At 32.1% G+C, this 27,843-nt stretch overlaps 1 protein-coding gene across 1 annotated transcript in view; it reads left to right on the top strand.

Annotated features, from left to right (window-relative positions):
• Nucleotides 1-26,530, top strand: part of LOC114335585 (protein grindelwald) — a 147,818-nt gene extending 121,288 nt beyond the window's left edge. Inside the window, exon 4 of the mRNA XM_028285841.2 lies at nt 173-26,530. Coding sequence (XP_028141642.1) covers nt 173-382 — 210 coding nt within the window. The 3' untranslated portion in view covers nt 383-26,530. The remainder of the gene's footprint in view (nt 1-172) is intronic.
• The last annotated feature ends 1,313 nt before the right edge of the window (nt 26,531-27,843 follow it).

Below are 27,843 nucleotides of genomic sequence, written 5' to 3'. Positions count from 1 at the left end.
TACTTGCACATTAAAACATAATTTTTAATTCTAAACAGCTTTTCGTAATAGCAATTTTCTATATTATGAATTTAAATTCGTATACAAACAAAGTTTTCGTTATGATACTGCTCGCATTTTCAGCTTGTTTAAACTAATCATGACAAAATACTGATGAATCACTATTTTTTAGAATCCTCAAGAAACTCCTTCAAGAACTAACAATCTTCCGGATGCTTCCTCTAAAAAATCAGGAGATCTACGATTGGACATTACTTCCAACGCATCACACAGTGACCATAGCCCAGTCACTTTGTCCACCTCCATCAGCAGACGACCAGCTGAAGACTGTGCCCTGGACTACGCCTATGATAATCACGCCATGACGCCGTCATCACGTTAAATCGTTTGTTTTTATTTATTTTATTAGTTATATTACTTTTTCCTATAATGGAAAGGATGAAAAGAGATTTTAAAAAGTATGTATTTGAACAGATTGTGTTATGGTATTTTGGCAACTTACAATACTTTGGTATTTTATGGTAACTATGTATGTATTTTTCTAGTCTAGATTTGATGTTTATATAGAGAGATTTTGAGTAAGATGTTCAATAAAAAATTATACAGGGTGAGTCATAACTATAGGGACATAGACTAAGGACAGGTTATTTGGACCAAAATATGGCTATTGGGCCAAATATGCCTTAATAAAATGTTGCTGAGAAAAAAGATACAGGGTGTTAAAGTTAATTTTTGTTTTTCGTTTTTTGCTAATAGTTTCCCTGTATATTTATAAATTGCTATCAAAATTGGCACAGAGGCATAATCTTAGACAAGAAATAGTATTTTATCTACAATTTTACGTTTTGTCATAGAGGGCGCCACGTGGATCATTCCTGATGATCAAATTGAGTCTAAACTTTTTCTGATGAAACTTTTTAGTAATTTTTACAAAACGTAAAATTGTAGATAAAATACTATTTCTTGTCTAAGATTATGCCTCTGTGCCAATTTTGATAGCAATTTATAAATATACAGGGAAACTATTAGCAAAAAACGAAAAACAAAAATTAACTTTAACACCCTGTATCGTTTTTCTCAGCAACATTTTATTAAGGCATATTTGGCCCAATAGCCATATTTTGGTCCAAATAACCTGTCCTTAGTCTATGTCCCTATAGTTATGACTCACCCTGTATATTCTTCCTTGTCAGTCGTCCGATTCGTATATCGTGCCACCTTGAATTTTAAATGATTTATCTTAAACTATCTCCATCTTTCTCTAACCTCTGCAAATCTGAAGCAACGGTTTAGTGGAGCTCCGACCTCTTTTGTAATGTGATCCACATACCTTGTTGTGATTTTTCCTGGGATATTGCTCATTGCACCATCCCCTGCATTGTCAGTTTCTCCAGACCATCTCTACGCATCACATAACCAAATTAAGCGGTGATTTTTATTTTTAAGTAACAATGTTTCGAAGCCTACTTTTAACGTCAGTGCTATCTAATAATATATTCATTGGTCTTTCTTACGCTCCAGAGTATTCGCAACATTTTTAGTCAGCAAAAAATTTCAAAGATCAGTATTTACAACCTTATCTTTATACAAAGTGTCCCCGAAAATAGTGCGTTCCTTTAAGGTACGGATATAATACACAATTTAGAACAGAAAAGTCCTATAACATTTTTTTCTAAAGTTAACCGTTTGCAAGAAAAAAATTACATTGTTCTCCAGATAAGTGAAATAAATTTGAATGACATGGCAACGTAGCCTAGAAGAACTTGCTGTGATTGTGGAAATTTAACCTAATAACCCCTTGTTTATTTACTTTTAGGTGTGATTTTTGGGGTTGTTGACATCATAGGAAGCTACCTGCAAAATAATGGACATTGGTTTGGTTGATATTTACATTATTTTACCTACCAGATGCAACTGACCTACAAACCTACTTTTTTAATCTTTAGATTTTTGAGTTGCGCGTTGTTGCCAGACTTCAATTTGCAAATCAAAATGTATTTTCGTTTTTTGGTCAAATGGATCAATTTAGAAAAAAATGTTGTAAGACTTTTTTGCTCTACATTGTACCTTCTACTTACACCTTTAAGGAACGCACTATTTTCGGGGACACCCTTATACATGTGGTATTGTGGCTTTTCCATATTTTGGTAAGGTTTGTAATTGATTTCTTGTCCATGACTGGGCTTGATGATCACAAATTGGTTAACCACTTCAATGTCATTGATTCTGACAATGTCAAGCTGTTTGTTATTGTGCCCTATCTATGATCATTATCTTTGTTTTTGATTTATTTGTGGACAGCTCTGTTTTCACACTCGCTCGTTCTGTTCGTTTTAACAGCTCTTTCAATTATTTCAAGGATTCAGCGAAAAGCGCTGCATCATATACTGTTAAGATGTTGATTCTTTTGCCGCCAATGGATATGCCCCCTGCCCATTTTGAAATAGTTTCGCGCATAATGGCTTCTCCATATATGTTAAAAGAAATGGAGCTTATCAGGCAGCCCTGCCTTACACCCTTACCAACCCTGAACGTCTCGGACAGTTCTCGATGTGTCCGCACCTTTGCCGAGTTTGCCTAAAGGTTTACTAGCAATGTTTTGGAGCATTCATTTCCTCCAGGTATTTTGACATTTTGTGTCGCCTGACATAGTCGAATGCTTAACTGTAATCAATAAAACACACACATCTCCTTACATTGATTTCCCTTTATTTTTCGATGATCTCTTTTAGGATCGGGATATGTTCTCTGGTACCACTTTCTGTTATAAATCCTGCATCAGATTTATTGGACACTTTACTAAATTGTGGTATAAGAGCAATGGTGCGGTAAAAACTGATACGCGTTATGCAAAATAATGCACAGCTTATGCAAGAATCAATTTTGTCTGCAGTATTACAATTCGAATATGGGACTTTAAAGTGGTAGTGTGTTCCGACCACGATTAAGTCATTAATCGTATACATAAAACTATCATGATCTTCAGTTAAATTTACAGTGTTCCTACAGTTTCTTTGTTTTCTTTTATTCCTGTGAATTCTGGGATAATAGCGACAGTGTATTTCATCGAATCGTTTTGATCATGGATGTAGTTTGGGCTCAATATTTAATATCTAGCTCTAACCCCAATCTTCCTCCACTTTACTTTTAGCTCATTTGCTCCACCAATGATATCCACATATTTTTAAATGGCCAGTAATATAGCTACATCATATGTTGCACAACTTATATACCAAATAGAAGTTGGCTGAATACTGGTGCTTTAGGGAAATATTTTTCCCCATTGTGTATTGTGTATTTATAAGGAAAGTGTATTGAATCTTATCCATAAGATTTGTAAAAGGTTTTAACGAACCTTTACGCATGGTCAAAACTGCATAACCTTTTATGGTGTCCAATTGTATGGCTTAAAATCTCCTCAATATTATAACTAAAGGCCGGATTATATGTTCCTGTTTTGACTGAAATATGTGCATATATATGTCTGAAATATGAGTAAAATATGTTGAAAATATTCCCTAAAAGCTTAAAATATGTTCCAACTGTGTGGAATATGTGAAAAACATTTTAAAGTAACAAGAAAATATGCATTTTAAAAATGTATAATAGTTTTATTAAATAACGGTAAGTACATAAATATATTGACAAAATTACTCTAAATATACCAATGTATACCTATTTAGTACCTATGTATTACTATTACTTAGGTTTCTACATTTTATTCCTTCTTGTAAAAACAATTCACAATCAAATGTTTTTCAATACTTTCAATACTAAAATTAAGTCGCCTATCCGTTAGTAGTAATTTGTATGTTGAAAAGCTTTGTTCAACATCAACTGATGCGATTGGTGCAAATTTTAAAACACTAACAATCTCCGCATTTAAATTGGTATTAACATCAAAATCGCGACAAAGAATTTGGTTTTCTTCCTGTAATAATTTTAAAGCACTATTTTTCTGTAAAGTTTCAATACATTTTTTATTTATTGATTGTCCAATTTTTCCAGAAACTTTCTCAACGTTTTCCTTAAATTTCTGAATTGAATTAATAGACTTGTAGACGAAGCGATTCAGTTTCAAGATTGAGGATGATTTTATAAACAAATTCATAATTCGATTTAATAAAACAAAGCTTATTGTGCAGTGACCTGTTTTCTAAAATTGATTTGCATTTTGAAATCGCACCAATATTTTTGTTTCTTCAAAACTTAAAATGAGTTCTTTTATAGGGAGAAAATGTTCCGCATAAAAACAGGCAGCTTTTAAGAATGTTCCCCATCTTGTGATTATAGGCTCCGGTGGCAAAGGAGTATTTGGTAATTTTTCTTTATATATCTGAATCCTTATAGGCGAATTTAAAAATATTTTCTTCACGTTGCCAATTAAACTATTTACTGTAGGAACTGAATTTCGAATTTCTTCCGCCATTCTGTTTAAACCATTCGCCAAGCATGTCACATGAATTAAATTGGGATAAAAAACTTTTTGTTGTTGGCCAGCTTTGACCATGTATGACGCAGCATCGGAAACCATAAGCAAGATTTTGTAGTTGGAACAATGTCGGGAACAAAAAAAGTTCATGAAAGCATCATTTCTAAACCTCACCATTGTTACATGGTGGGCTGGTGGGGTTTTTCCTAGGTCTGCGACGATTCTTGTTACATAAACAAAAATTTCGCTAAAATTTGTTAAAAATATGCCAAAATATGTCAAACGTTCGAAAATATGTTCAAACCATCAAAACATGTTCAAAAAACGAAAATATTCTAAATATGTAAAATTAAATTAGTGTCAAACGCCTTTAATTATCATAATTCGTCCACATCCTGAAGCGTTTGATTGTATCTTTGATGGTTATCGATATTCAAAAAACATATAATCCGGTCTTTAATTATAACTTACCAAATTCGTACTATAGACTGTTTACTAACATAAACGTACTTACTAGATATTGTAGTAATAGTTTTTAAAAACAGGTTTTAATTATAAGAATATTGTGATAGTACCTACTGTGTTGAGTACATCTTTTAATGCAAAAATTATTATAATATTGATAGAAAGGGACAGGGATTGTATTTTCTTTTAAAACAAAAATCAGTACCAATTTTTATAGTAATATACTATGGTATTTTAAAGACAGCATGTCGCGTCTCACTTTGACTCTTTTCTTTTTGTCGATGTTTCTTTTACACCAGTCGGCTTTGGAGTGTAGTTGTATTTTCCAAATAAAAAAATTGAAATGCGTGAAACTGTTTCTTACTGGCTCTACTGGCACAAATAGATAGATTGTATAATATAAATAAACGAGTTCTTTAGCCTCAAAGACCTTTTGGATATACCCTATATCTATCTTTCTGCCTTTCGCATAAACTTACCATTTTTATCTTTTGAAGTACAGACTATAACAAGATTCAAATCTATAGTTTACACGTGGCTGAAGTTTCGTTGTTTTTCTTTCTAGTTTGCTTTGTAGATTTGCGTCTGATCCAGACTTGTCTTATTAAACCCTAGATAACGTACCCATACGAGGAGTAGGATAATCCAACATGGGTGTCGAATGTTTGACAACGAACCCCATCAGCTACTTGACAAAATCTTAAGAGAGGTCTAATCTAATTAATTGATAGGAGCAATATACCAACAAAAACGTCCATTTCTGTCGATTTGAGACGGTCTAGCTTAGCAGAGGGGAAGCTATTATATCTTTTAAAAAGTCCAAGGAATATATGGATTATATGATAAGAAAATTAAAGAAACAATAAGAGATATTGGGATTCAAGATAAATAATATGTGTAAGACGTCACACTTAAATATGGAATCCAGGATTGCAGATTTGCTTAAGTTTAGGGCAATTGAAAAGCAGAGATGGTACTTGCATTAAAAATATAGAATCGAAAATAGCACGGTAAAACACGACACAAAAGTATTCGATGGAGTGATATCGATTAACACTTTAACCGAAAAAAACAAAAATAGGATGTTTCAGAGCCCAGTCCTGAATATTACTGTATATGCTGTAGAAGCATGGCCAATGACAACAACAATACGAAATAAAATAATAACATTTAAATTGGACTTCATGAAAAGCCAAGGCGGATCTGCGGGGGGAACAGGGGAAATCCCCCCAACAAGGCCCAAATTAAAGAAACGAAAAAATATACTATACAGGGTGTTTCATTAACAATTATTGTCCATGTCGTAACTGGAGAAACCTTAGCACAAAATACGAAAATTTTACAAAAACACTTAAATAAAAAAATATTTCTCCTTACCGAGATGGAGAGTGTTTTATTACAAATATTCTAAAATGATTTTAGCCCATTGCTTAAGCACCTTTCAATATTTTTTGTTCAAACTTGACACACAGTTTACATGTTAGGGTACTTTAACTAGTCTTAAAAGATAGTTTTCTGCTGTTATCAGAGGCGTGCTGTAGGGATATATACTTCATTTTTGCCCCTTTTTTTCCCTCACAATCTACGCCCCTGTCGTAATAATCATTTCAGCATGTTTTTTGATTCCTTGTTGCTTTTTACATAAATGTCATCCTTTTGTCTCATTGCGATAAGGTTATACTATTTACATTTCAATATTAAGTTATAGTTACGATAACTTTTCAAGTTATTAGCGTTTAAAGATAATGGATTCCATAAGCCTATGTACTACATTCAATAAGATTTTGTCTTTAAAACACATAATCTTATTCAATCCATTACATTGAAACGCAAATAACTTGAAACCTACTTACTCTATCGCATTGAGACAATGGATGATATTTACGTAAAAAGTAACGAAGAATCAAAAAACATGCTGATATGATTATTACGACAGTGGCGTACATTGTAAGGGGGAAAAGGGGCGAAAAGGACGTATATATCCCTACAGCACGCCTCTGGTAACAGTGGAAAACTATCTCTAAAGACTAGTTAAAGTAAACTGTGTGTCATAAAGACATGTGTAAACTGTGTGTCAAGTTTGAACAAAAAATATTAAAAGGTGCCTTAACCATGGGCTAAAATAATTTTAGAACATTTGTAATAAAACACCCTGTATATAGGTAAGGAAGAATATTTTATGTAATTGTTTTGGGTTAAATCTTCGTATTTTGTGCTAAGGTTTCTCCAGTAACGATATGGATAATTGTTAATGAAACACTTTGTATACAGTTGAGTCTCTGAATCTTTACCCGTGCGTCATCATTTAAAGCATACGAAATAAGTCGACGATAAGTCGCAAATTGAAATTGACTAAACGCAACAGCAAGTGACTTGCTGTTGCGTTTAGTAAATTTCAATTTCCGACTTATCATCGACTTATTTCGTATGCTTTAAATGATGACGCACGGGTTAAGATTCGGGGACTCAACTGTAGCTGAGCTGGCATGAAACTCAAATCGTAGACAAACAAATTAAGCCCAATAAACCCGACAGGTGGGAAAATTAAGGCAAGTTAATGCATATAAGTTATTATTTATGTATTTTATGTAGGTACTTAGTTTGAGTTTATCTTTTTATGTCTTTTGGTTGATGTCTAGATCCGCCAATGATAAGAAGTTGTCTACAAATCACCAGAGAGGATAGAATAAGAAGAGAGGAAATGTGGAACAGAATGGTAGTAGAATGCTCCATTTCAAACAAGTTGGAAAAACGTGCCCTGCAGTAGTACAGGAATGTACAAAGAATGCCAGGACGTAGATGTTGAAAAGAATATTGGACTGGGACCCGCGGGAACCTGGGAGCTGCAATGAGATGAAAAACGCACATAGGAAATTATATGACCTCAAAGAAGGTGACTGGGAGAACAGAACGCTGTGAAGAACGAAAACGGCATTATCCATAATGGAAAGAAGCCGAAGAGAAAAAGAAGAGGAAAAAGCAAGAAAACTTAAAGAAATAGCAAACAAGAAGGGACTACGAGTATATACGGACGAAACAACAGCTTAATACATGAAATACGAGTGACAAGTTTTCAGTGGTGTTATGGGTAACTGTATATTATGTTAAAGTAAATATGTTAATTTGGATATAATGGAGACCCATTTCCGCATAGTAAAGGAAGCTAAAGAAAAATCCAAAACCATGTTATAGCTAGAAATATACGTGAGTAGCCTCTTAAAAAGCTCAATAAAAATAAAAACTTTGTAAAGGGGAACTAACAAAAAGGATACTCAAAGTGAACAAAGTAAGTAGACTTAGAGGAACAGAAGATTTCCAGGATAACATAATATGGCTGCACATACGTGAAAGTTAGATAGATTAGAGATTAGCCGACCTAGCAAAGAACTGGAAGATTTGTATATATGGAGATCCAAACATATAGGTAACAGTAAAAGCATAGAGAGTATATAAAAAGAAGAACAAAAGGAAGAACACCAAAAATAATATTAAACAGGTTGATAGAAAGGAAAGAAGAAAGAAAAGACGACCACTATAAAAAAGAACGTTTAAAAGAAAAAGAATATAAAACTGAACAACTAGAAAAGGAAATCATTAAATAGAAATAAATGAAGAAAAATTAGCACGGAAATGATGATTTTACTGGAATTTTCGTGCTATGAGTTGCATTATAGGCTGACGATCTCTGCCTGTAGCGTTAATCACCTGGCACTAATCTTAGGAGTTATATATCATTAACCAGCAACACACAGCAGTTTCCTAGGATTCATATCCCATCTCATTACAATTACACAAGGAGTAAATAAAAAAGCTATGTTTTATAAACGAATTAACTATATTTTTAAACTGTGATTTTTTATTTTACTCTGAATTTTGGCTCAAAATTAAACCAGAACAAATATTGTTACTAATTGATCTTTTGGCGGATTTTGTGTTTGCTTTTATAGATTAATTATACATATTATTATTGTGTTCGATGTTAAATAAATATTTGAATACCTACATTGTTGGATATAGGCGTTTGCTTTACGCTTACATATTTTAAAACCGTTAAAAACAAACAACGAAATACGTTTTTTGCTATTTACATTATAAATAAATACAATTTTTGCGAACGTTAGTGTTTTCAATGGATAGAAAGGATTATGAGAAAAATAGATGACTCTTTTAATCGATTCGATCGCTTGTAGGTGTATATTATATTTACAAGTTTTTGTTGGTCTTAGTAAATATGTTTGCATCTGATCGAGAACAAAAACGAAAACAATTTTTTTAAGAAAATTTAATATTTGAAATGCATTTTACTAAATTTGTGTTAAAACAAAATATTTTATGATCATGTACTTCTTCTTGGTCACTGAGCTATTTTTTAAGTTTGCGAAAAGAAAAATCTAAGGGGAATAAATCTGACGAATCAGGTGCGCGAAGTAGCAATTCGAACTTGAATTCATGAATTTTGGCCAACTAATTAGTCGCCACACATCTTGGTGGAACGATGAAGTGAAAAGGGAAATAAAAGAAAAGAAGAAATTATGGAAAGAATACATACAAGACAAAACACAACAAAAATATGAAAATTATAAGAGACAGAGAACAAAAGTTAAAGAGATAGTTAAGAAGGAGAAAAAGAAAAGTTGAGAAAAATTCGGAGAAAAAATGGAAGAAAACAGCACAGAAAACGTAAAATTATTTTATAGAACACTAAAAAACCTAAGAAGCAACAAAGAAACGAAACTGAAACAAATAATGAACAAGAAAGGAACAATAATAAATGACGATAAGACAATAATTGAAAGATGGAGGGAACATTTCCAGCTGATACTAAATGGAAATCAAGAGAATACAATGGAGAAGGAAAGCGACATCAAGAGAGTATCCATGAGAAATACGGAAAATCCAGAAGCTATAGAAAAAGAAGAACTGGAAGAAGCAATAAGAAAGATAAGAGCAGAGAATGGACAAATGCAGTAATTATACCTATATACAAGAAAGGAAACACAAGAGACTGTAAGAACTATAGAGGTATATCACTACTATGTGTAGCAGCAAAAGTATACGAAACCATAATAGAAAGGAGAATCAGAAAAGAAATAGAACATTAATTAGAGGACGTACAAAGTGGATTCAGGAAAGGACACAACACAAAAGACCATATATTCATCATGCAACAAGTAATAGAAATAGCATTAAAGAAAAATAGAGAAATATATCTGAGCTATATAGACATGGAAAAAGCATTTGACTCAGTCAAAAGAAAAGATATATGAGAAAGCCTAAAGAAGAAGCAAGTAAGTGAAGAACTGATAGAAGCAACAAAGAGTATATACATGAATACAACAAATACAGTAAGAATGTTAAATATACAGTCAGAACCATTTGAAACAACTCGAGGAGTTAGACAAGGGAGAAGTCTCAGCCCAGTGCTATTCATAAATGTAATAGATATATAATAGTCTCCCGTTTTATACCACTGTTGCTTAGGGAGTATAGCAGAGTAGTCTGCTATATCTCGGGCCTACGGTATACAAGAAAGATAACAGAGCCAGTGCTATGCTTCAACCGCCTATTATTACCCCTGGTTTTACCCAAGGTACTCATTTTATTCAGGCTGAGTCGACCTGGGGCATATAAACATTTTTAAAAATGTCTAGTTGTTCTTGCCGGCGGTAGGATTTGAACTCCGGACCACCGGCACGCGAGCCAAGCACACTACCACTTATCTACGCCGGTCCCAATGTAATAGATGAGATAGTGAAAGAATGTAAGAAAACTTTCAAAAAATACTGCATCGGTTGGAATAGAATGCAAATGATAAACGCTAAGATGTGTATATTTGCAGACGACATAGTATTAATTGCGGAAACAGCCGAAAAACTGAAATACAACTTAAAGAAATGGAACCTAGAAGCAAGCAAATACAACTTAAACGTAAACAAAGAGAAGACTCAGATAATAAAAATATCAAGAAAACAAGGGACGGAAGATCAAATAGAAGTAATGATAGACCAACAAAAAATAATACAGACAAATTTGTACAAATACTTAGGAACAGTAATCAACAACAAAGGAGACATCGAGGACGATCTTAACAACTGGAAAACACAGGAAAACTATTCCAAGCACTAAATAGAGGATTCCTTAATAACAAAGAAATATCAACAAAGACCAAGATGACAATATACAAAACAATATATAGACATACGGTGACATATGGAGCAGAAATTTGGATATTAAACAAAAGACATCAAAGCAGAATTCAGGCAGCAGAGATGAAATACCTCAAAAGAACGATCGGAGTAAAAAGAACTGATAGACTCAGAAATGAAGAAATAAGAGAAAGACTCAAAATCAAACCGATACTCGACTCAATCAAGGAGAAAAAATTGGCAAGGTTCGGACATCTAACCTGGATGGACAATAATAGACAAGTAAAAAGAATGTGGGACGCCAAACCAATAGGGAAAAACAGAAGAGGAAGACCCATTAAAGAATGGAACAGTTACATTTCGCAGATACTGCAGAGTAAGGGTAAGACTTGGCAGGAAGCAACACAGATGGCATCCAATAGGAAGGAATGGAGAAACTTCGTTAAGAGCTAGGACAACTCAGAAGATTGTAAAATATTGTAATTTAATGAATTGTATTATAAACGGCCCAACACCGAAAGGTACAAATGGGTCTACTGATTAAGTAAAGTAAAGTATTTGGTCGACAATCCTCCAATTCCACATTACGGATTTTCTACACCGGTTCTGAAGTGATCACCTCGTTTAGTCAACCACTGTGATGCTCATCTTGGCAGCTCGTGTGGCCTTGTTTAAACTCTGTCACTCAATATTCTACTGTTTTAAATAAAGGAGCATATTCACTATTCAGTCAGAGCAGAATCCAGTTCAGCTTTCATATTGGTCGGGCTGAGGTCTTTCAAATAATAATAATAATAATATTGTATGGCATTTTTGCCAAGGAGATCCTTTTGGACAGTTCCGGCGCCATTTACATCTTTAACCCTGTTTCAAGTAACTAGTGCCGATGTACACTAGCCCAGGGGGACCGACGCTTAACGTGCTCTCCGAGGCACGGTGAGACAGCTCGTGTCATTATTGGAAATGAAAATGGTTTGTCTTTGGCAGGGCTCGAACCCACGTGCACTGGCGTATGAGGCCAGCTATTATGCCGTTATTCCACGGCCGCTCACAAGGTCTTTCAAATAAAAGTATTGTATCACATAACGATGGCCAATTTTCTCCATTTTTTCAAATTCACTGAAAAAGTTTACTATTATTAATGAATGCCAAACAAATACTCAACACGTGGCGACTCTAAACTTGAAGCATATGCTTTAGAAATTGTATACTTTCCAATACAGTGATAGTTGATGATTGAGATAACTACAGCTATCCTTAAGCCGAGTCCAATACTTCTGGAAACACTTGAATATGAGGTAAGGAAAAAAATCTAAATGTGGCGCCAATTACTTCCAAAATCAAAAATCGTAATTTAAGATGGTTGAAGCATCTTAACCTCCAAATGAGAGTCATTCAATTGCCGAGTGTTAAGTTCTTGGAGGAAGTATCAAAGTAAGGCCAAACATGCCATGTTGGGGAATAATTAGTTGGATATAAATATCATAAAATAATAACAAACGTACAGAATAATGAAATTTTTGAATAATCGCATCCATTTTCCACCATTTTATTAAATCTAGTTTCTAAAACTTTGTATGTTTATTTTCGTGAAAGGAATGACGCAATTTTGATGAAGAAGCAGTGGCGGATCTAGAAATTTGCCTTGGGAGGGGAAATTTGTCTTAGGGAGAACTTCCAATGAAACACAAATCAAAAGACATAAAAAAGATGAACAACTAGATGAAAGACATAAATAATAACTTATTTGCATTAAGTTTCCTTAATTTTCCTAACGAGCGTGTTTATTGGGTTGAATTTGTCTGTCTGTGGTTTAAGTACCATACCAGCTTATATATATATATATATATATATATATATATATATTCTATGTTTCAACAAAATTTTCTTTAATTTTTAATCTTTTTAGGGGAGGGGGGAATTTCTCGGTTTTTCCTCCCCGTAGATCCGCCTCTGTAAAGAAGTGGATTTTTCTTGAATAGATGTTTTAGTAGTCCCATTTTTTTATTGTTTATAATATTTTATGCTCATAACATTTTATGTTTTTTGTTGCCAGAAAAAATATTAATAAGAAAGAAATATTTTAGGAGAAACCATAAAAATAGGTACTAATTCTTTTACCTATCTATTTCGTTTACGTCAAAATGATTAAACATTTTTTTTTATTTATTTAAACAAAATATTTGAGTCATTTTGTTAACAAATAACAAAATATATCATCCCAAACCCACTTACTTGAGTTTTACCAGAATTTAGTTTTTCTTTTATTCCGTTTCCATATTTTCTCCTTTAAACATTGTTTTTTCGAGGGTAGTAATCATGATAGCTATTTTCACTTATGATGCGGCAGTTGTAAAAGTTTAAAAGATCTATTATTTATTTATTTAAATGTGACGTGGTTCTATGCTTCCCTTCGCAAGTATTTTACTTTGTATTATCACCATCTTTTGGGTAGTTCAATATTACCTATTTTTCTTTTTAATATCTTCCTAATTTACGAACACTCCTCGAAAGAAACGTAGAGGACAAAATAAGCACTTACAGGATAAAAGATTAGAATTGCTGAATAACTTAGTAATAGTATAAAAAGCTAAAAGTATTTTATTTTAAACGAAATTGGAGACTGATCAAATCAATATCCACTTTGCACTCTCACTGCTACGCATTGTCGTGATCTGATATAATAGATAGAGCAATTCGGAAATAGCAAACCAAAAAGGCATTCAGAGAAAATGATTTCATGATAGAAACAGATTTAGTTTCCAGAACAATCCAGACGCGGACGTTTTGCGTCGAAACTTGAAATTCAATATGCGCGCTATATACGTGCCAGAAGGGTGTCTTTATGGAACATGTAATTCTATACGAGGCGTTGTCTTTTTTCTTATTTCCTCTAAGTGACGATATTGGGATATTTGTCGAAAATTATTGGAGGTCGATTTTGTAAAATCTCACTGAAAAAAATCTTTCACTAACATATTTTAATTTTTGTATAAATATATGACAGCTCTATAAAAAACTGCTCAATATTACTAAAAAATAATTAAAAATGATATAAAAGAAAAATTGATATGAAAAAAAATATAAAACTAATCAAGCAAGCAAGCATTAGAGTTTAACATTGCCTGAGAAAACACCCCTTGAGAATAATATTCGGGTGATACAATTCATTGGGGCGAGGAGAATTAACTCCTGAAATCGGAAATCACTCCATCCCGCCCCAATGCTCCATACTATCCATTTTCCCCCCGAAAGCACTCTGATGCTGTATAGAGGCTCTCTATCAGCAAAGTACTTATCATGTTATGGGAGTCTTGCGCACAAGGACTCCCACTAGAAATCCTACCTCGATCAATGCAGGCCAGCGTGAGACGCTCTATTCCCGCAATATCAACTTATCTGCGATCTGTATTCCTGGTTCGCTACGTCCAGTTCTGTGACTCGGCGCTCGTGAATGTGGGCTAGGGTGCATCGAAAAAATAAAAATTAGAAATGTTATATCTAATAGCGTGAAAAAGTTGCTAGTGTTATTTTTCAGCATATTAGTATTTTTAATTTTTTTTTCTAAGCGAATTTTCTGCTCCCCCAACGACCTTGAATTTTATTAAATATCTTATTTTAATGGAAATTTTAATTTATATTATTTGGAATAAAATATGTGCTAACTCGATCTAAGATCAATTAAAGAAAACTTAAAATGTTGTCAATTACAAATTTAAACGATATTTGTTTTTTCAGTCTCCCCAACCCCTTTGAAATGTCCCATTTTATGAGTCCGTGTGTGTAATTTTCACTTATGTTTGGTTCGATGCCTTAGGTACTTTGTTATTATTGCTGTTTGTAAATTAAAGATTTTTAAAATAGATAAACCAGGACCATGGGGAATAAAATCAAGATGTGCTGCAGCACATGTAAACACATGTGGACCGCCCCATTTTTGGGCAACCACCAAATATACCTGAAAATGTTTTACCGAAATACAAACAACCGATGAAGTTTTTTGCTTGCAAGAGAATAAAAAAGTCAGCAAAAAAGAGCCAGAATTTTCTGGTATTGCCGAACATGTTGCAATTAAATTGGAGGAAATATGGAAAAATGCTTTAATTCCAATAATTTAACATACAAGAATTAGTCAGCCTTTAAAAGCCTATCATGACAAATATGTAAAACTTATGAAACCATTTAAGAACAGGCAAAACAGTGAATTTTACAAAAATAAAATTCAATGCTTTAAGAACAAAAGTAAAACTACACGTTTCGATCTTGCAGCATGCAACTGCGACACTCTGATTAATTGTCTTTGTAGCAAATCGCAAAAAGTGGCTCTGGATGAGCGCGAATTTCTATTAAATCTAAGAGGTCCCAGAAAAATGGTGATAAGCTGGATTGATAGGGAAAACAAAAACAAATATAATCAGAGAAGTTAACGGTAAAAGAAGAAAGTTACCGACGCAAAGACAAAACTTTAGCTCAAGTAAAAAACAGCACCAAGTTTTATGGTCAATCGATCGTGGAAGAACACATAACACTTGTGCATGAGCCAGGGTACAAATATTTCGGATATGGGTATCCGCTGTCTGGTATATCAGAAAGTATCAAATCCAGCTATTGCATGTGACGAAATAGTCGGAAATACTGGCGTTAAGGGTAATGTAATACGGCTGTTAGAAGAACATCTTAAAAAACCGCTTCAGTGGTTTGTATGTCTGCGACATTCAAATGATCTACCCCTTGGACATCAAAAGAAGTTTGCCGGTGACCAAATCAAAAAACGTGAGGGTCTTCAAACTTTCTATAAAAATTTTGATTCAAACGACTACTTTGACTTAATTAACTAACAAGAATATTACCTTACAGAACCACCTATATTCTCTAGATTTTCGAGTGACAATCTGCGAGATTTTATTAAGAAACCTAACTAGACCCTTTTAACAATGAGATTAAAAAATATCACTACCACAAACAATGTGTAAAACGATGTGTCAAGCTTGTGACACAAGCTTCTCTAGTAGTTTTTGGAGCGTGTTCGAGGGATGGATTTATAAAAACTCGAATTGATTCCAGAAAAACTTTGCCTCACTTTAATGCTAAATCGGAAGACATCTTCGAATATAATGCTTTTACCATATTTTTTTGTAATATTTGTATGCCTAATTTTGTACTTTGCGTTATATTTATTTTAGTATTAAAAACTTGAGTGACGTCAGGGAGACGGAGAAGTGAGGCTATTTTTAGTATACTTTTCTTAAGTAAAATTATTAATTGCCTTGTGAAACCAGAAAATATTTTCCAGTTTAAACCGAATTTATTTATTCAAGTTCTATAAGGTATTACATTTCCCTTACGCATATTAATGTATTTTTTTCTAATTTTTAGTTGCCATGGGGGCAGAAAATATTTTTTTAATTCAACGCAATTTTACTAAAATACTAAATAGTGTGTTAGGCAACTTTTGTGAGCTATTACATTTTCGTTTCGAAATAAAAAATTGTTTTCGTCTGTTAACATTTTTTCAAAATTTTTAATTGTGTTGGGGGGGGGGCAGAAAATATTTTCCAATTTCGAAAAAATTTTACCAAAATACTTAACAGTTGATTGGGCAACTTTTGTGAGGTATTACTTTTCCATCGCAGAAAAAAATTTTTTTTGCCATTTTCGATGCACCCTAATGTGGGCCCCTCTTGTCCGTTTATTGGGATTTGTAGTATTATTTTTTGACTTGCACCTTTTGCTATTAGTTTATTAATTTTTTTGGTAGCCACTTTTTTGTGGTTTTTGTAGATTTTTTCTGGAGGCTATCTGAAACATACAAAATCAACATTAAATACACTGCGATGCCAAAGGTGAGCAAAACGTTGTCTTCTATTGATAAAGACTTCATTATATTTTTCCTATATATTGTTTGGGTCCGGTGTTCTTTTATCTGTGTTACACATCATACTATCTCTCTAATCTTATCACATGTCTAGCAGGATCTGGTTTCGACGGTCTTCTAGCTTAGCGAATTTTGTTCTGGCTGTTTGCTCCATCATTTCCAGTACCCTGATTTGTTTTGGGTCTCTGAATAGGAACCAATTAACATTGTATTGCATCTTCGAAAAGTCAGTTGTGTGCTGATTGAATCTTCTTTTTGTTGCTACGACTTGTGTTCCCATGCAAGAGATGCATTTGTAATAATTGGTAATATGATGCTGTTTATAAAACTTAATTGTGTTTCCATAGCTTTGCTTATTCTTCCTCTGAGTCCGGTTATTGCAGCTCCGGCCATTGCTGTTTTCTGGACTGTTACTTTAACATTTGGTGTGAATGTTAGAGCTTTTTCGATTGTAACTCATAGGTGTTTAGCTTCATTTTGCCATTGGATATGTCAGTCTTATACTGTTAGCTGTTGTTCTGGGTTATCTGTTCTCTTTTTGAAAATAACTGCATGGGTCTTTTCTAGATACATTGCTACTATTATCCATTGGATACTCCATTCTTCTATCAAATCCAGTGTTGTCTGTAGATTTCTTTCAGCTATATCCAGGTTCCTGTGTTTTGCCGCGATGGGGGTGTCGTCTGCATAAAGGCTGAATAGAGTTCCAGGTGTTCTTGGAAAGTTTTCTGTATATTTGCTATACAGGAGGGGTAATAAGACTACCCCCTATGGTACTCCAGCTTCCGGGATTCCGTGTTCTGACAGAATTGGTGCTATCTGGAGTCTGAACCTTCGGTATCCATAATCTCTGACATTGTGTGTCAGTCATTCATGGCACATTCTGTCAAAGGCATTGTTTACATCGAGGAAGGCTGCTCCTGTATATTACTTGTCGTTGAATACCGCTGCTATGTATTCTGTAAGTCTAACTACTTGTAGTTCTCTGGAATGTTGAGCTATGAATCTGCATTTTGCTTCTGGGATCAACCCTAGTCTGCTATCATAAGTTATATTTCATAGACAAGTTTAAAGATACCATTTTTATTTTCGAAGTATAATAAATGATCTATTTAGACCATTCTTAGTCAATATAAATCATCTAAACCACGTATTTTTGAATTTCTCTATGCGTTGACTAATTTTACTCTTAATTTCACATGTACATTTTGATACATTCGATTATTATTCCTCTGTTTATTTTTCTAACAGTTTGGTTACATTGTGAATATATTCTTCAGCATGTTCTAGGTATGTTCCGGCTTGTCGTAATTCCCAACCAGCTCAAATTTACTTTGTATGGAACTATTAGCCTAGCTTAATTTTTGCATCACGTATCAAAATTGACAATGGTTTCCTTCTGTACAGCTGTTTAATATCAGAATCATCTAAGTGTTCGCTACAAAAACCTATTTAGAAACGGTCTACGGCTTTATGAAAATGAATCGGTTATTTTTAAAATTTATTTTTAAAAAGTGATACTTTGAAGAATAAAGTTATATTGTTATGACCACATAAAATTAGTTTTATGGAACATATTTAGAAGACGCATTATGGAATTTGTAAGACCATATTTATATAGACTACTATGAATGAAATAGTTCAAATTTTTCTGTAAATCAGTATATTATATACATATATTCTTTATTTTTTGCCTGTATATGTTATAGATTTACTCACTAAATCTCATGTTGCTACAATGAAATTAACTAGAATAGATCTATTTGTATTTGTACATAAGTAATAGTTAGGGTTATTTAAGTATTATATACCTATAATATGATAACTATTGGTAGTCCACTGTATTTATTGGTGATATTAAGATTTCACTGCGGCAATTGTACTTCTTTTATTTAAGTATTAAGGCAAATTTTCACGAATCAACTGTGTAGTCGATTGATATAAGTCCAAATATTAGTTATAATACGGTATAGAACCCGTCAGTCAATAAGTTTATGACCCAACTAGTAAAACGTATCGTCCTTTTGATTTCTGGCTGAAACCTGTTTTCTTTATATTAGATCTATTTATGTACTGTACTACTGTCCAAGCAATTTAAGGATGACCTTTACTTTAAGTTAAATTTGATTTTCAGGAAAACTTTGACCAAAGAATATTTTACTTCAACTTGTGATGGTCCATTATCAACTATTATATATTTGGTTCGTGTGATTTGACCTTTATATCTTGATGATATACTTAATTTTAATAATTGACAAAAGTATCGGATATATCAACATGTTGCTGGTGCTTTTTTATCACATTATTTATCTGATGAGTGGTAGTTTGCGGTAATATTTTTCGGGAAACCACTTACTTATTGATTTTTTAAGCTAGAGATTGTATTAATATTTATTATTTATGTATATTTTCAATTTTTTATATTATATATGCCCTTTTGTGCAGCTGTAAAAGTTAGATAGGGATATTTACTTTTAAAATATTTAATTAGAAATATTATTTACTACTTTTGTTCTGGGTAACAGAAAAACCTCGAAATATGTTTCTATTTGTATTAAATACCAAAGGCCAAAATATTTTAAGTGGCATTAACCTATTAATGCCCAAATCATTTATAGTAAAATAAAACACGAATTTAAAAAATAAATAAAATCAATAGAAATTGGAATAAAATCATTATTATTCAAATATAAATAAGACATTATATTATGTGACGTTTATAACGTACTACTTACTATTGCCGATCTCTTTTTAACCCACCGTTACACGCGTCTTCTATTGTGACGTGGTTGCACGCGTATGAGCGTCGCCCTCACCTACATAAGTTCGACTTATTTCGAGGAAGAATGAATGTCAACATGTATAAATATAAAATGGGTTGTACTCACATATTATAGAAAGTCTCGTAAACCAATTTTTTTTATTAATTTAACAAAACAAAAGTAAAAATAATATACATAGATCAAAAGCAAGTTTTCTTAATTTTCAATTTCAGCAAGCCACTGAAGAAATTAACGTTCTTTAAGCGAATTCATTTTACTAAAAATACAAATTAAAATTAACAACTGTTCTGAAGCTATTTCTTTGTGGTATTTATGTAATTAACTATTAATATTTTGTATTTTGATAACGACGTCCGAGGTGGAATTCGAAACGTCAATAAAATCAATTTTTCAAGTTAAATTGCGGCTTATTTCCCAATTAGAATAGGTAAATTTACAAATGGGTTCTTAACCAGTGGCGCACCTAGAATTTTCCTTTGGGGGGGAGGGGGGGTTAGCTTGGGCACCGAAAGTTTTTTGTATTATTTGTGAAAGACAAGTTACATTTTCCTACTTTCTTTTATATATATTTCTATATGCTCTGGGTGGGATTTTATCCCCCAAACCTCCCGCTCGGTGTGCCACTGTTCCTAACCTAATCCAAACAATAATATTTTAATTAAACCTACCTAAATATTAAATAAAAACCTAAAAGTTTCTTTGAGATAACAGAAACGTGATTTCACCGTGATTGCACGCGCAGTGAGGAATTCCCTCACTTGAAGAGGGATGTCTCTTCTTTCAACTATCACACAGCACACTGACCGCCTGAAATATTCTATAACTTTTTCATACCCTCTCATGAACCATGCTAAAGGCATTCCTGGGTGCTTAAGGTTATCGTATTAGTTTACACAATTTCATTGGTTATAAACAAATATGGTGAGGGATTCCCTCATAGCGCGTGTAATGGCGGGTTAATAAATACAAATTTCATGAAATATCCAAGTTTACATTAATTTTCATAATATACGAATGATCAGGAATAATTCGACAATACATACTTATAGAAATAATCTCTTTTTAATAAATACAAATTTCATGAAATATCCAAGTTTACATTAATTTTCATAATATTCGAATGATCAGGAATAATTTCACAATACATACTTATAGAAATACTTCGAATTTGCCAATACTTTTTCATCAATGTTTTTTAAACGAAAATTATCTTTTATTCAGTTAAAATAAAAATCCTTTTTTTATTTTCTTCATATATCTTAATTGGGAAAATTTGTCTTTGAAATATATGTGAACCCGTTTCTATTTCTCTCCTTGGCTTCCAGAAAGTATTTCATTAGTGCAAATATAATATAGAAAAGCGGATTTTTTGGATTGGCAAGAGAAGCATATTTTTCGTGTGGAATATCTGCTTTAAAAAGAGTTGTAGGATGCCTTTAGTTGTCTTAATTTACTACAGGCTAAACAAAGACCATATTTTATAAGCCTAGTTTGGAGTTTCTTTGTAGTTCGTATATTTTTTTATTAAGTTATTATTATTATTTTAAAAATTTGATATCGGGAAAATCAAAAGTAGTAAATAATATTTGTCATCAAATCATTTTATATCCATACATTACATTCCAGTAATTTTAGTAGAAATAAATAGTAATATGTAGATAGTAGATACTCTACTGTACTAGAATTATTATTCAAATATTGTTAGTTTAGATATTTAACATATATCTACGCCTTATTGCTGAAAAGCTGAGGAATCAATATGCTGGGAATAGCTTTTTATCATTATCATCCAACCTGTTCCGTCCACTATTTTGTTTTTATTATTCTTCTTCTTCAAGTTCCATCTTCTATCAAAGGTTGAAAATCATCATGACTATAGGGACCATGTTGACGGCCGCTCTAAATCGTTCTACACTACTGCACTCAAACAATTCCCTCAAGTTCTTAGGCGAGGATAATCTTCGTCTTTCACATTTCGCTTTCCTCGAATCTTGCCTTGCAAAATAAGCTGTAGTATTGAATATTTTCCCCCCTCATCACAAGTCCTAAGTACTCAAAGTAGAAGAGAAGACACTTCAGGGCACTTTGACCTTTGAACCCTAGCAATACAACATTCGACGCAGGACGTGTCGTTTGACGCAGGACGTGATGTGAATGACGTGACGTGAATGACGTGACGTGAATGACGTGACGTGAGTGACGTGACGTGAGTGACGTGACGTCATTCACGTCACATCATTCACGTCACGCCAAATGTCACGTCCTGCGTCAAACGACACGTCCTGCGTCGAATATTGTATCGCTAGGGTTCAAAGGTCAAAGTGCCCTGAAGTGTCTTCTCTTCTACTACTACTCAAGTTTTCGTTTTTTGATAGTAAATATTATTTCTGCTTCGTTCCTATTCTTCTGGTTACTTCCACGTTTAAAATTCTTTGAATCCGTCATATTCGTAGGATTCTTGGGTAACACACCATCATCTTATCAATTCCCCCAAGATCCATTAGAAGCTTCCAACATGTGACAGAGTCATTTAATGCAGTTCGTAGAAAATACGTAGAAAATATTCGTGAGACTGACCGTGATAATTACCAACTTCGTTAAAGAAGTACACAAAAGAAGAACAATTATTAAAAACTATTATTTTCATCTCTTTTTAATAGGGCTTTTTAACGCTTTTTATTTGTTGCGAGCTTCTGTTATATGTCGTATATTAATATTATACACGGATCATACGACATATGACAGAAACTCGATATAAATGAGAAGCGTTGAAAAGCCTTATTTGTACGTACCAATCCTCTGCAAGTTGCCTTCCCATCGGTATTGTCTCCCTATGAGTGCTGTCTTTAGCACTTTAAATTTCAGCATGAATTAGATATTAAAGGTCGATTTGTAAATAATAATTATATTTTAAAAACTGTAATTTATACACTTTTAAAGAGATTTTTAGAGCAATATAAAGTCCGCCTATAGGCTTTAACGAAATAGTAAAAGTACTTTAACGAATAGATAATTTAAATGTATTTAATTTATTTTTCTATCGGTCAATAAAATTGCAAAATATGGGATCTTTATTCTTCAACTGAAGTCACTCAAGCAATAGGTATAACTAGTTGTATAATCGATAGAATAAATAAACGTAAAAAGAAAAGCACAGTTGTGGAACATAAATAATACGTATATATCTGATCTAAGAAGTTTTTATATTGTTCCATCTTCACAGAACGTGAGTAAGAATTTTTGTAAAAGTGAAAACGGGAAGAGTACAAAAAATTTTAAATTACATGAGTAAAATATACAGTGAGCACGTAAAGGTTGGAATAAATTCATTTTCTCGAGAATGGACGATTTTGGAAAAAAATCCCGAAACAGGTAAATTTTTATTTTTAAATTACGACTTTTTGGCATGTATATCATACTAGTGACGTCACCCATTTGGGCGTGATGACGTCATCGATGATTTTTTTAAATGAGAATAGGGGTCGTGTGAAAGCTCATTTGAAAGGTAATAGAATAGAATAGAATAGAAATATGCTTTATTGTCACTGAAAATACAAATTTTATGGACAAAGCTTAATTAAAGTCAGAAAAAAATAAATTAATAATATCTAACAATAACAATAACAAATACAATTTTCTGAAATTTGATAAATCGTCAATATAAAAAAAAATATACATAAATACAAAATATAAGTTAATAAAGTAAAGAAAAAAAAAACAAAATCGATATATTGCAACAATTTATAGAAATTGCAAAGTGAATATACAACAAAGTAAACTATTTATAGACATAGGAACTAATAAGTTTTTACACAGATTCTTCTTTTTATGTCAATAAATTTAATCCAAAAAATATTTTTTTGGACACCCTGTATAAATATTATGTTAATGTTTATATTACTGAATAGATAATTAAATTACCTTTCAAATGAGTTATGACACGACCCCTATTCTCATTTAAAAAAATCATCGATGACGTCATCACGCCCAAATGGGTGACGTCACTAGTATGATATATATGCCAAAAAGTCGTAATTTAAAAATAAAAATCGACCTGTTTCGGGATTTTTTTTTCAAAATTGTCCATTCTCGAGAAAATGAATTTATTCCAACCTTTACGTGCTCACTGTATAAAGCCTAATAAAAGAAAAACAGCGCTTTTGCATTGAAAGTAGCCTTAATGTTTCTTAATGTTTTTCTCTACTCTCACTTCAACTCTCTCTCACTTTTGTAGGTGGTCAAATCACTTACAACTCATTCTACTTGATACACATTCAAAACATTGTATAATAAAACATAAACGAAACTTTTTACTCAATAAAATCCTTCTCCTCTCTATTATTCTTAAAGTTTGAAAGAGAAAGGAAGTCGTATGGCTCCAAGTCAGGAATATGTATATGGCTGATGGATGAGCCTATACTTTCATTTCAGAGTTCATAAATACATATTTGTTAGAGATTAGAGAAACTGATGGTGAAAAATCATCCGAAGCTTCTTTCTTTTTCTTTCTTTTTTAAAAATATAAGTTTGATGACTAATTTTTCTATAAAAAGTTCTCACTTTTTTTGAGAATTTATAAGATCCCACGAAAGCAAACATTTTTATGGCTTATTCAGAGTTATAAATTAAGCCCAACTAATAGTCCAATCAAGATCCATTTTTTCGTGGAATTTTGAGAACCAAGGTCGATTTCCTTAAAAATTTGGATTTAGGTATTAATTATAACCTTTGTCAAAATCTACCCTATGCCGAACTGCGCTTTTTCCCTGGGGGTAAAAACAACCCCATCTAGGAAATGAAAACGTTTTAATTAAAATGACCATGGAAATAGATAGAGTAAATTATGAGTAAATGTTGTTCCATAAGATTTTTTTGCAAAATTGACACTTCAAAGTTTTTTACGATTGAAAATATGCATTTTTCATTAAAAAAACTCACGTTTTATAACCGTTTTTCATAAATAACTTAAAAAAATTTAATTTTATAGAAAAAATCATTAAGCACAAAATTGTATCTAATAAAAAAACAAAGACATTCGCGTCAGAAAGACCTATGTAAACCCAGCAACGACTAAGTTATTGCTCTTAAAAAGATGGTTACTTTCAAAAAACATCGAAATGGAGAACCTTTAATCTCAAAAATAACTCGAATGTGGTGCAATTTTTTGAAAGAAACTTAAGAAACATCTTTTAAAGTTCATTAAAAACCTTTCAAATAAGCTCTGAAAAAAGTTTTTTTCGTAAGAACTGACTGACTTATGATGAAATTAAAGTCGCTCTCTGCTTTTTCTTTTTGAAATGTAAAAATTAAACCCTCGTCGTTACAATCCTAATAAAAATGCATAGCTTTCTACTTGAAATGTACTTTATTTAGGTATAATTGATATGATCAATGTGATTTAACCGGTTTGAAATTCTTAGTTTAGAAAAAATAGTTGATTTAACCGAAAATGACATTTTTAAAATTAAAAAAGTGCATTTTTCTTGAATAAATCTAAATGTATTCATTCAATTTTGATTTTTTTTTTGTTTTTGTATCATGAATACTTTTGGGTTTATTTAAGAAAAATGCACTTTTTTTCTATTACAATAATGTCATTTTCGATTTAATCAACTAGTTTTTCTAAACTAAGCATTCCAAACCGGTTAAATGACATGGATCGTAGCAATTATACCTAAATAAAGTTAATTTCAAGTAGGAAGTTATTCATTTCTATTAGAATTGTAACGACGAGAGTTTATTTTTACATTTCAAAAAGAAAAAAGCAGAGAGCGACTTCATTTTCGTCATAAGTTAATCAGTTCTTATAAAAAAAATTTTATCAGAGCTTACTTGAAAGATTTTTTAATGAACTTTAAAAGATGTCTTTTAAGTTTTCCCAAAAAATGCACCACATTCGAGTTAATTGAGATTGAAAGTTTTCCATTTCGAGGTTCTTCGAAAATAACCATCCTTTAAGGAGCAATAACTCGGTCTTTATTGGGTTTATCTAGATCTTTCTAAAGCGAATCTCTTTGTTTTGTTAGCCATAATTTTGTTCTTAATGATTTTTTCTATAAATTAAATTGTTTTAAGTTATTCATGAGAAACGGTTATAAAACGTAAGTTTTTTCAATGAAAAATGCAGTTTCAATCGCAAATAACTTGTAATGTAAAGTGTCAATTTTGCAAAAAAATGTTATTAAACAAAATTTTCTCAGAATTGATCGCTCTATCGATTTCCATAGTTATTTTGATTAAAAAATTTTCATCTCCTAGATAGGGTTGTTTTTACCTCCAAAGCAAAAGCGCAGTTCGGCATAGGGTAGAACGATAAAACGTTATGTGAAACGTTGCGTTAAAAATTTCAAACTTTATAAAGCAAATCAAACATGACCAAAATCAGTGTTGCTTAAAATAATAAGTAATAAATGCTCTTCATAATACCTATTTTAAATTGTTTTACTCAAGTAAATTATTCCTTAATAACAGAGATACAAACACAAGGTATCACATACAAATTAGAATTTCTTTATAAACTGTAGCTGTAAGTGAATAAAAAAATGTAAGTGAAATATTGGAACGGCTTGGACAAGATGTAATAATTAAAGATTTATGTACCCCTGCTGTCTTTTTTTGTAAGATATTGTTTAAAGCAATATTTTGTATATACATTTAGTATTAAAAGTTAGACTGTTACTATATTTTTAGATATTTTTATTTTTAAGTTGGTCCTTTATCGTGTCCGTCCACTAGATAATTGTTAGATTTAAATAATCGCTTGTTTTGTTAATTTTATTTCATTTATCGGTATATTAATAATGTGTTGAATAAAAATAATAATAACAGATGATTGTATGTTTAATTCTTAAATCCCTATACAATCTATATACAGAAGATATATAGAGAGGTTCAGAATTATGGAATAAATTCATTTTTTTGAGAATAGGCCACTTTGGACAAAAATGGCCAAAATTTGGAAAAAAGTTAATGGCCATCCCTAACAACACAAAACATTCCAGGAATGTAATACCAAAGTTCTATCAATATTTGAATGTCCTGGACATTTAGGGAACATTCGGTGAACATATGTTTAAATTATTCCTGGAATGTTACCATAAGACATTCTGTGAACATACTACCAATGTTCCTATATTTTAAGTTGCCAAATAATATATACGTGTAACAGATACAACATTACTTATAACATACCAGACAAACTAAGTGACATTTTAGGCCTAAAGTGCAATAATATGTCAAATTTAAAGAGTTTCCCAAGTTCAGTTAACATTTTATACAATATTATAAACATATAAATGTAATAAAAATTATTGTTCGCTAATATCCAATTTGGGATGCGATTTTGTTAATAAAAAAAATACTTATAACTTGTGCAAAACCGAAGAGAGGCATTTATATTTATTTCTTCTGCGTTCATTTTCAAATTCGCCGTGCATATATTTTTGTGCATGGCGCTTGAGAGGGCATCACGTGACTAAAAACGACCAACCAACGACCTCGCTTCGGCCATCTTGGCCACCTTGCCCGGCCTTGCCAAGGATCGTTGTTTATGTTATTTGTGCTTTTTAAGAATATTTTTTTAATTCCGATACTTTTATAATAGCTTTAATAGTATTATTAACATAGTGCATAAAATGTTGTCCTGTTTTTAACGCAGTTGGAGTAGGAGAAACAAATGTAGATAAAAAAATCTGCAAGAATAACAAAGGTTAGTATGCAAATATGTGAGCAAAGGCATGCCCTGTATTTCAGAAAATAAATTAATACTATTAATACCCTAATAATCAGAGCTGTAAAAGATACTTTTTAAAAGTATCTATAGTTGATTTTTTAACTAAGAGGAGTAAACTAAAAAGACAGATTCACACCCAAGAAAGTTACTAGAAAAGTCACCAAATTCATCATCTTTTTTAGTTGATCATATCAGCTTTCGATGATAATCCATACATATTATATTATACTAACACATCGCTAAAGAGTTCTAAAAACAACTGTTTTTATATAAAAGTAGACTAAAAATCTAAAAATTAAAGGAATATTGCAGGAAACACAAAAAATCGCCAATATACTTAATTAACCTGTAAGATGACAGAAATTCCAAAATTTCATAAATGTCATTAATGTCAAAATTTAATAAGAGTG

The sequence above is a fragment of the Diabrotica virgifera genome, chromosome 8 (assembly GCF_917563875.1).
Source record: "Diabrotica virgifera virgifera chromosome 8, PGI_DIABVI_V3a".
Classification (NCBI taxonomy): Eukaryota; Metazoa; Arthropoda; class Insecta; order Coleoptera; family Chrysomelidae; genus Diabrotica; species Diabrotica virgifera.
The sequence above is the reverse complement of the archived record's forward strand: the minus strand, read 5'-3'. Positions and strand labels throughout refer to the sequence as shown.